The sequence below is a fragment of the Oxyura jamaicensis genome, chromosome 6 (genome assembly GCF_011077185.1).
Source record: "Oxyura jamaicensis isolate SHBP4307 breed ruddy duck chromosome 6, BPBGC_Ojam_1.0, whole genome shotgun sequence".
NCBI classification, from domain to species: Eukaryota; Metazoa; Chordata; class Aves; order Anseriformes; family Anatidae; genus Oxyura; species Oxyura jamaicensis.
The window spans coordinates 18,966,794-18,977,784 of record NC_048898.1 but is presented as its reverse complement, the minus strand read 5'-3'; the positions used below and the strand labels follow the sequence as shown (position 1 = coordinate 18,977,784).

Sequence of the window (10,991 nt, the reverse complement as noted above, 5' to 3'; positions counted from 1 at the left end):
TTCCTCCAGTCTAAGGGGTAATTGGGTCTTGTATCCAAATCAGACATGAAACTGCAGTGACGGGTTTTCCTGTGTGAAATTCTCCTTTCCATTGACCTGATTTTGCAGATCTCTCGTGTTTCTATGAAAGCTACATAATTTCTGTCAGCTATGTCTTTGAGTGTTTGAAAAGAAAGTATTTCTTTTTGGCTGTTCTTTGAGGGTCAGTTGGAGATGTGCAAGAAAGTATCTGCTTATATCCTCTGCTGTGGATGGCTTACCTTGGTAGTTTGTGGGATTTTTTAATTTGGGGGGGGGGGGGGGGGGGGGTATTTTTTTTTAAATATCTCTTATCTTTTGCCCAAATGCTAGAAGTGGAAATTGCAAATAGCTTTTGCATGGCTCATGATCCAACACTTGTTAGCTTCTGTTTCTGACCCTCAAAGCAATTACATTCCTTAAAAGTTCCTTTCCTTAAAAGTTAAATTCCTTTTGGTTTTCAATCCATAATTCTTCCTGACTGCTATCTTTACATGTTGCCTAATCCTCAGACCTCTGCACTGGACAAACTCCCTCTGTGGTTGTAGAGGGGATCTCTGGCATTAAGAGTACTCAATTAGGCAGCACTCTAAGCAAACACATGACACTGCTCCCTTTTGTAACAACACTCACGAAGCAAGGATCTCTCTTGGATTCTCATGTCTTTCTTGGCTCGTGTGTAGACCAGTTGTGAGTTTGCAATTGTCTAGTGATGGAGTTTAGACATGCTGATTTCTCGTCTTTAGTAGTAATTTAATGACTGCATATTACTGACTATGAAAGGGCTGCTCCACGAAAGTCAGTCTGTCTAGAGAACAGCTGGCTGCAGCTGTAAAAATCCTGTTGTGCTCTGAAAATAACTTGTACAGTGAGAACCCTTTCTTTAGTCGCTAAAAATACGTTCAGCGGCAAAGCTAGCTGGAGGTTATACAATTCAACAGCTTCATTGTAAGCATTTTGAGATGTGAGTTTACAGCTGTCCAGACTTGTGGCCATCACTGGAGTAACACCAGGATGAAGTTGGCCCATGGTTCCTAGGGCTCTGAAGATAAGCTGACAGAAAGAAAATTGATTCTCACCCATCACAAGCTGATCATAGTCTTTCAACAGAACATTTACACAATCTTCAAAGACTGCTATGAACCCAACACAACAGCAGGTACTTTTTTTTTTGGTACTTCTAAGCCTATGGGCAACATTTAGCATGCAGGCAAAATGCTAAGCTTTTAAGGAGAATTTGTAGCAAAATTCAGCAGCTTGCTGGAAATATTCTCATTGGTTTTGTCAAAATCTTTAATGAAAGCGAAGTGTCTTCTTATAAACACCTTCCCTGTTATAAATGACTGCTCTTCCAGATTTTAACTCTGCCTCTTGGATGTTCCTGTCGAGGCCTGGACCTCTTTTGTCTGAACACATGCTCTTCCTGCCAGAGGGTGCCTGTCATGGACGCGCTTTGTCTCACTGTTTTAGCCACTCTCCTGAAGTTTTAAAGTGTTTATCTTACACAGCTGAAAGTCTCCTCCTGCTTCATGAGCTCTACATTGGAATGCAGTGGAAGAGACCCAGGGCCTGTGGCCACCCAGATTAGAGGTTTTTGTAATAAGGTCCCTATATGGTTTTGTTAGAGACTTCGGCTCTGTCTCTGTCTGTCTCTGCTCCTTGTTTGGGAGGCTGGTGGGAGGAGAAGAGCTGAAGGGGCTATATAATCTCTGTGCTTTCAGATACACAGAGCACCATCCCAGGGCCGCTATCCCCAGCCAAGCACTGTCAGGGTAAGTGGCACCGAACCAATAGTGTGATTTACGGTTTTGTGGAGGACTTTAATTAAGTAATGTCAGATGGAAGTGATTGAGGAGGAAGTACTGCTGTACTGCAGTTTGCTTATGCATTACTTAGTAGAATTGAATTGATAAAATGCTTGTAGTATCTACACTGAGTTGTCTTTATTTTATGGCACTTCTGAAAGGGAAATAAACCTGATGATTTTGCTGATTCCACGAATGCTCCAGAAACTGTATAAAGGCACAGGCTGTGTAGTGGTGCAGCTGGAATGATAGCTGTGTTTGTATTTCAGTGAACCTGTGCCCCTGGGCTGTTAGTGTTGGACACAACAGAGTTCCTGAGGGGGTGAATTTGCCCACTGTATAGTAGAGTTTCTCAGCAGGTTTGCCCCCGTGTTCTTAGCTTAGGGTGACTGAGTGTTTTGGAGAGTTAAGACTGTAATAAGAGCTGGAAGCATGCAAAATAATAATAATATATATATATATGTATCTGAAAGGATGCAATGAGGATGCATGTGTATGTATATCCCCATCTCCATGTATGTGAAACTAATGCTCTGCTAAATGCCAAATGTTTTATTAAGGAACAGGTTACACACAGTGTTTCTTGTGAGGCTGGAGTTCTCTTAGTAGCGTGCTGTGGAGACTGGTGAGGTAATTGGTTATCTTTAGATGTAAAGCAGGTAAAAGTAAGGGGCTAGATACTGTGTTAATTGCTTGGGAGAGTATTTTCCTTTATTCCACGGTGCTGAGTGACATTTGCTGCTGTAGAGTGTTACTACTGCATGCCACGGCAATCCTGAGCTGTAACGCACTGCTTGGCAGCAGAGAATCCTGGCTGAATGATTCAGCTTTGATTTTTCAAATTTTGTGCTTTATTACTAAATATGGTTTTCATTTAGAGTCCACTGAGCTCAGAAATGTAGCCTTTCCTGCCCCCTTCTTTCCCCTCCCCCAAGTGATTTTTGGCATCGCATTCCCTGCATTGGTTTGAGCAAACCCCCTGACCTCTTGCTCTGTTCCAAAAACAGCCGGTTGAAAAGCCTGCTTCCTAATTAGGAAATGGTTTGTCTAAACCACTCTGTTCATTCACGTTAGATAACAATTGTGCCCCATTGAGTAAATGCTTCAATATGAAGAGCCTGTTTTCCCGAGAGTAAATTTAATAAATGCAAAAATGCAACCTACTTTTCTTTCTTGGGAATAATGATAAAATATCAGGAGCACGTCAAGTTGGGATTTCCCTGTCCTTTTCTTCTTCTACACCCATGCAGCTTACAGAAGTGGCACTGCAGCCGTGTCTCGTGGCTGGAACGGGACGGAGGATCTGAAATGAAGGATGGGCAGAGGCTGTCCCTGCTTGTTCCACCTGGGGTACGGGCTGAGCGGCGTTGTGCACACCCTTGCTCATCAGCCATGGCTCTTGCTGGCCCTGTTGCCACTTTGTCCTCCACTTCCAGTATTCCTGTGGCAGAAGGTTTTAGGGACTGTGCGAGGAGCCAGCTGGGTTGGTGGATGACAGCTGTCTCCTTTAGCTCTTAACACATTGCAATTTGTCAAACTCTGCATGGAAGCCCGGGCTCCCAGGTAGCCAGATGATTCCCTACCACACAATAAATTGTGGGCAAATAGTTATTGCGAGTGCTGGTATTCAGGGCTTGTTTCTATAACTGACTTTAATACAAACCCTTCAAAGCATTTTTATTACCCACGTTATCTTCCCGTTGCCTGAGGAGGAAAACAATTTATATTTTACTGAAACAGGGAGCCAGTATAAATTACTCTGTCACTCTACAAATGCAAGTTATTAGCTGGCTTGAAATTATGATAGAGCATATGCTGTGGCCAGTTTTCAAAACACACACTGTCCCTGACTTCATTTTAAAGTTGGGATTTTTTTTGTCTGAGTAACTAGGGGAGGGCTGATTTTTTTATTTTTTATTTTTTGGTTCCTTCTTCTATACTAGGAACATTAATTCTATTTTAAAAGGGGAAACATAATCCTAACTGGACATCTTGACCCAGTGGGTTAGTGTCTGTATCACTGTCTAATGTCTGTGTCATGTACCACAGGTACGTGACTAGCAGGTAAAGTGCTCAGTCTTTGGGAATTCCAAGACAGAATGGCGATGGCTGAAGTGCTCTTACCTCCGTTGGCTTTCCACATGCATTGGTTTTGTCAAGATGATAGGAAAGCAGGGGATGTTGTGCTGAATCTGATGCAAAGGGATCTTTGTTTTTGCAGTTGTCAGTCCAACAGTCTTATCTCCCACTCACCCCCCAGCAGTGGATTTCTCTGACCAAATTTAGATAAACGTTTGCTGTCCCAGAGCAGTAATGATCCATCTGTCCATGCAGCAGGACTGGAATTCTCCGGAATCTCTTGAATACTGTCTGGTGCATACAGTATTTCTGTGTGATGGTTCCTTTCATACAGTTCTCTGTCTTCAAGACTGGTTCTCTGAAGTTTGTTGTTATTTTTTTATTTTTTTATTTCCTAATTCTTTTCCTGCTGTTTTTATAGGGCTGTTTCCTGTCTGGAGGTCCTGAGGACATTGACATAGAAGATGTGTGAGGAAGAGGACAGCACAGCCCTTGTTTGTGACAATGGGTCAGGGCTCTGCAAAGCTGGCTTTGCTGGGGATGATGCTCCGAGAGCAGTTTTCCCCTCCATCGTGGGTCGTCCCAGGCACCAGGTGATGAACTGCTTTATTTATTCCACACTTGGCTTGTAGAAGGTTTTGCTGCCCCATCCCCAGCTCTCCCCCCAGAGCCACCTTTTCCTGTGTCTGGGGCAAACAGAGCCCTGGGAGGTCTGTATAACACAGTACTCCCAGGCAGAAGTCCAGCACTGCAACCACCTGAGTCAAAGCAGTATCTAGTCTTGTTAGAGGAATCCTTTTAATTTTTTTTCACTTCCTTCTATGCTCTCTTCTTCCTGTCCCTTGATTTTTGGATCACCCAAAGAACTTGATGAGTAAAGATAGCTTAAAAGCAAACAAGCCCAATAGAGAAGCATCTGTAATTTTTGACTGCCATAAAAGCTGGTGATAGATCATGTATGGAGAGCTAAGTGAGGAAGGAGAAGATCACAGTCAGCTTCCTATCAGCCTTCCTGACTTTATTCATTTAGCTTTATAGGCACAAATGGGCACTCGTCTAGGGTTGAGTGTCTTTAGCTTCAGGTTTTACATTTGAGTGTTTCCACGACAGGACTGTTAGAGAAGCCAAGGTTTGGAGCATGTAATGATTTAAGTTCTGATAAGAGTGTATTACCTAGTCATAGCATCCTAGTATACACTGTTTTATTATTATTATTATTATTATTTTGACATTATTTCTAACTTAATACATAGAGACTACTATATATCTAGAGTAGTTTCCAGTTTCTGGTCTAAGGACCACTTCTACAGGATCCACAAAAATACCTGAAAGTGTAAACTGTACTCGTAGATTTAAATTGTTTATATCTCTAATGGCAATATTTTAGTCTCAGAAAATAAAGTTAAAAATAATCGTAATAAATTTATGCTTTGGAAAATGTGAAATGTGTATTGCTGCATCTTGGCCCTTAGATGGCACAATGTCACTTTTTGCTTTAACTCCACCTTATTATACTTTAACAGTCAGGTCGACCCTAAACAATGAACATTAAAAATTGCCTATTGTTCTACTTCATCTTGATGAATTTAATATTGTACTTATATTTTTTTTAGTATATAATTTAACATGGTATAAAAATTGTACTTTTGTGCTGCTTACTTTTACTGTAGTGGAAACATGAACTCCAGAGGTTTAAGTTAGCTAAACATTTCATTTTGGAAATTAAAGAACAACGAGTAATTTTCCAATAATTAGTATTCTTAAAGTATTTTTTTTTACTAGTATCGCTGACAACTGGATTTATATCAGCCGATGTTTTTACTAGAGGTGTTTGTGACACCTCTCCTTGAAGGACTAACTACATTTGTGTTATTTTATAGGGTGTGATGGTTGGTATGGGTCAAAAAGACAGCTACGTAGGTGACGAGGCCCAAAGCAAAAGAGGAATCCTGACCTTGAAATACCCCATAGAGCATGGCATCATTACAAACTGGGATGACATGGAGAAGGTATTTCAGCATTGAAATGATGTATATCACTGGTAAAAAAAACCACTTGAACCAAATGTTTACAGATTACTCAGTAAATTTTAGAGTGTGGTTTAATGAAAAGCTTGTTAACAGTGAGCTGGAATAAAGCCTATTCGGCTCTGTATCTTATTAACTAGTGTGTTCTTGGAAGAAGTCATATACCACTAGCAGTGATATATTTAACCTGACTGCGTGTTTCTTTTTCAAGTTACTTTGTTAATCTCTACGAAGACAATAAGAATAATTGCATGTGAAAAATTATCTGTCTCTGAAACGCTGTAAGCAGAGTGCTGGAGCATCATACCTGTCTGAACGTGATTCTGAGCTGCTGGTTGATGGTATTTCTCTCTCCTTTGCTTTCTTCCATTGTCCTCAGATCTGGCATCATTCTTTCTACAATGAACTCCGTGTTGCACCTGAAGAACACCCGACTCTGCTGACCGAAGCACCATTGAATCCCAAAGCCAATCGAGAAAAAATGACCCAGGTAATCTCACTCTGAAGCTATGGAATAATTCCAAGGTTGTGAATTCAGCAGGATGTGAAATTCTTTTCAGTTAGTCATGACAGTTTGACTTTCCCGTAGTGTGTATATCTTATTAATGGAAGATGGAAAACGCAGTGTGACCACGTGTCAAATCTGCGCATTTACTTGAAGTAGTCAACAGATCAGTTCTGAAAACCTTGGTCTGTTCAAGCTTACGTCACCTTCATCTTTTTATTTTTTATTTTTTTTTGTCTAGGCCTATCACAAAATGGTCTTTAATATGTACATGTATCTGTATTCATACATCATAGATATAGACCAGATACAGAGAAATGTCTTACAGGACAAATATATTTGAATTTAGATGTGTTTTCCTTCCTTGTTATTACCAACTATCAATAAATATGAAAATCTTGTCTTTTCCCTCTCTTTCGGTGTATTGCTACAACAAAGCTAAGATCTCTACTGTTAAGCTGATTATTTTAATTTCATTTCAGATTATGTTTGAGACTTTCAACGTGCCAGCCATGTATGTAGCTATTCAAGCTGTTCTGTCCCTGTATGCTTCTGGTCGTACCACAGGTAGGCCTCTGGGGACGGTGGCACAGGCGTATGAAATAGATAAGCATTCTGGTGCGCAGCTGAGAATGAACTGTGCATGTTGTCTTCTCAAAGGGATTGTGCTCGACTCTGGGGATGGTGTCACCCACAATGTGCCCATTTATGAAGGCTACGCTTTGCCGCACGCCATCATGCGTCTGGACCTGGCTGGCCGTGACCTGACAGACTACCTCATGAAAATCCTGACAGAACGTGGCTATTCCTTTGTGACCACTGGTAAGAATGCACTGCTAAAATGAGGAGGGGAGTTATTTAATGTGTAATGCTTCTAGTGGCCTTAGAAGGAATAGAATCCAACAGGAATGGGGGAGCAAGACTGGCAGAGGGTTTGTAAAAGTAGGGAGGGTGTAAGAGAATGAAAGGGATCAAACTGTTGGCACATCTGGGCCCTTCCTGAGTGCCATTCTAAAGACAATCATCTCAACAGCGGAGCGTGAAATTGTCCGTGACATCAAGGAGAAGCTGTGTTATGTGGCCCTGGACTTTGAAAATGAGATGGCCACTGCTGCCTCTTCCTCCTCTCTGGAAAAAAGCTACGAACTTCCTGATGGTCAGGTGATCACCATCGGAAACGAACGCTTCCGCTGCCCGGAGACCCTCTTCCAGCCATCTTTCATTGGTAGGTTGAGTGATTGTTCTGCCTTGGTAAGCTGCACATAAATATCAAGTCCCTATTTTGTTTTGATGGTATCCCATTGCTAGCGCACTTAGATGTATACACAAGTATGTCCTAGTGCCCATTATAAACTAATCTTTAAAACAGCACTATTAATACAGTGGGAGGAACTTTATGTCAAACAGTAAAGCAAAATGCTTTCCCAAAATAAACCCTGAATGTTTATTTCTGGCTTCGGGCCCACACCATTTTGTATGTTACAGAGTTGGCTGCTATGAAAAGTATGGCTGCAGAGACATTTTTCTAAATAGTGTGAGGGTTGTAGTTTAAATGTGCTTGCAGGAAGGGGTTAAAAAACAACAACAACAACAACTACCACACTACTTCTATTCTTCCAAAAGACTGCTCCAAATCCCGAATCCATGGTTCACCACATTTGCAGAGCAAATCAACAGCCATGACGGCAGGCTTGCAGCAAGGTCATGTAAAAATCCAGTGTAGTTTCTGCTAATTGGCAAACTTCAGCTCAGAAACTGATACAGTAGTTACATACTTAGAGGTATTAGGACATATTTTGACTGTTCTGTCTCTGAGCTGTCTCAGTTTAAGAAAGGAAAAAAAAAAAAGAAAACAAATGATTCCAGGACCATATAAGGAATTCTTAGGACTTATGAGAATTCTGCAAAAGCCTAGTGGAGACTGTACTATTCCACACCCCCGGCTTTCTTTTTAAGGAGCCGTTGTGTGTAAGCAGGGGAGGGCTGTACCCTCAAGGAACTCCAAAGTAAATAATTTAAACAGCTGCAGAAAGACTTTCCAGTTTCTGTAGCTCTGAAGACTGGTGTCTTCCAAAGAGATGCTGCAGTTCATGTTGTCCGTTCTGTATTAACAATTTAAAGTCCTTGTATGGATTTGCTTCCTCAGTGTTCTGCTGTATCTTCCTTAGGCATGGAGTCTGCTGGCATTCATGAAACCACTTACAACAGCATCATGAAGTGTGACATAGACATCAGAAAGGATCTTTATGCCAACAATGTGCTGTCTGGAGGCACTACAATGTACCCAGGCATTGCAGACAGGATGCAAAAGGAAATAACTGCTCTGGCTCCCAGCACCATGAAGATCAAGGTATGGCAATTACTTGTAGACTACTTTAGCTGGCATGTGCAACATCGTCAAAAACCTAATGAAAAACAGCAACACTTGACAAAATTCTTTTTCAACCATATCTGTATGTTATAGTAAATAATCATTGCTTGGTAACTATAAGAATCACCCTGGTTGCTAGAAGAAAATCTCTCCTCTGACTTTCTTTCTCATGCTGAGTTCTGCAAACTGCCCGAACAGTATAAATTATAAATTTCCCCGGGGGTGTATCAAACTTTTTCAGGCCTTTTTGGTTAAGGGAAAGGAGAAGGAAGGAGAAATACTGGCTCTGCCCTCAGCCTATGATTCAGAAAAGAAAGATTCTCACAAGCCAATCTTCCTTCTGCTGCTTCAAGTCTCCCTTTCCTTGCTGTGCAAACATTTTGTCAGGTTTACCAATAAGAGTGCTCTATAGGTCACTCATTCTCCCTAGCCCTCCTCGGCTACCAGATTTCAATGACAACTTGTTATCTTTATGGCTTGCTGCAATGACTAACTGGGAGAGCAAGGGATGACACTACCGTATACATATACAGTGTTTTCATTAATATCAAATATCACTGCTTTAGTACTTAACAAATTACATAACAAATTCACAGTTGAAAGTTGTGTTTAATGCTTTTATTTCTTAAACAGATCATTGCTCCTCCTGAACGTAAGTACTCCGTCTGGATTGGAGGCTCTATTCTTGCCTCCCTCTCTACTTTCCAGCAGATGTGGATCAGCAAACAGGAATATGATGAAGCTGGCCCATCTATTGTTCACCGCAAATGCTTTTAAATTGCTCTATCTTTATATGTCTTTTTAGCATATTACTGTGAATGTATTCAGGAAAATACATTCTTATAATTTCATTCCATAAATCCTTCATCATGACTGATTAATTGGATACTATGTATTTTTTGGAATAAATTTTAAATATGCAAATGAGATTGCTGCTCCTATTTTTAAAAGACAGGCATTTTTGGAGGTACCATTACAGCTGGTGTGAAGCTCCATCTTGTGGCGTAAATTTGTTACCACACTACACCGGGCTTAATAGAAAAAGTAGTAAGTACCACTCGCTCAATGGTATCAGTGCTAGAAAATGCTTGACTATCAGGTAGTGTGTTGTTGATGTTTAGCCTCAGTAAGCATTTTAGTCTGCAAGCAAAACTAGTCTTGATTTTTCAAGCTCTGGGCAGCACCAAAGGAGCATAGCGTCTGTTTGATACCAGGATGAGCATGTGCATTCTGCTTTGCATCTGCTCTATCCAGAAATATTATCTGTCCAAATCACTTCTTAATTCACAGCTGTCAAGCTAGAAGAAGTTCTCTCATTGTATAGCCCAGAGGTAGAATGCTTTATACAGCAATTCCAGGTGATTTCTTTAAAGAAACAAAACCTGTTCATTTAGAGCATAGCTAAGTTCTGATATTAGATTGAACACGGACTTTTCTATTACACGTCCTCAGGATGAGTGTAGCCTATTTTTGTTGTTTTGATTTCCAGCGAGGTCTAAAGGGTAATTAAGCTGGCTTAATACACTTGCTCTTCGGAACTCTTTTTTTTTGGCAGGGGGTGGGGTGGGATACATAAGGGGATATAATGTAATCAGAGCAGATTAAAATGTTTTTAGAAATTTTTCTTTTTCTGTGACTTTTCTGATTCCACTTATGTCTTAAATACATTGAAATTGATATTAAAATAGAAGTATATGCATAGAAGTTGAAGCCAGTACTACTACTGTCTTACAAGTATATATATATATATGTATGAATAAAGTAATCACAAGACAGACCTGGAAAAGGTCTGTTCTAAGGAACTTGCTGCACTCTGTATTCATTAGAGTTCAGGATAAAGGATGCTATTTATTTTTGTTACCTCTTTTTCTGTCTTAAACTCAATAGTTTATTTACCTCACTTACCTGTTACTCCTTATCTTCAAACTGTAAACTCTGCAATAGCACCTGTTATTTACTGTGACTGCGTAACTGTTGGGTTTCAGATCTTGTCCATCTTCTGACTGTTAGCACGTTCCAAACGTTTTTGTACTAACCTTATTATTTAAAGTATAGGTCATCTAGGTTCTTGGAACAGATATTAAATAAACTCTTGTAAGAGCAAATATTTTTGTACGATTCTTCCTTCTAACTCCAGATAGATCTTTTTATCTAGCTCTAGACAGATCCAGGGAATCCCTTGCAGG

At 40.5% G+C, this 10,991-nt stretch overlaps 1 protein-coding gene across 1 annotated transcript; it reads left to right on the top strand.

Moving 5' to 3' along the window:
* Positions 1-1,663: 1,663 nt before the first annotated feature.
* ACTA2 (actin alpha 2, smooth muscle) lies at positions 1,664-10,910 on the top strand. The gene is made up of 9 exons (XM_035329834.1): positions 1,664-1,790; positions 4,324-4,495; positions 5,783-5,911; positions 6,309-6,419; positions 6,917-7,001; positions 7,095-7,256; positions 7,468-7,659; positions 8,603-8,784; positions 9,439-10,910. Exons 2-9 carry the CDS (start codon positions 4,367-4,369, stop codon positions 9,580-9,582), a joined length of 1,134 nt encoding a protein of 377 aa, XP_035185725.1. The 5' UTR covers positions 1,664-1,790; positions 4,324-4,366; the 3' UTR covers positions 9,583-10,910.
* The last annotated feature ends 81 nt before the right edge of the window (positions 10,911-10,991 follow it).

Excerpts from the sequence above, each read along its gene's own strand:
- ACTA2 (XM_035329834.1), top strand. The coding sequence starts at position 4,367 with ATGTGTGAGGAAGAGGACAGCACAGCCCTTGTTTGTGACAATGGGTCA. Across the intron at positions 4,496-5,782 it reads TGGGTCGTCCCAGGCACCAG|GGTGTGATGGTTGGTATGGG; the intron begins GTGATGAACTGC and ends GTTATTTTATAG. Across the intron at positions 7,660-8,602 it reads CTTCCAGCCATCTTTCATTG|GCATGGAGTCTGCTGGCATT; the intron begins GTAGGTTGAGTG and ends TATCTTCCTTAG.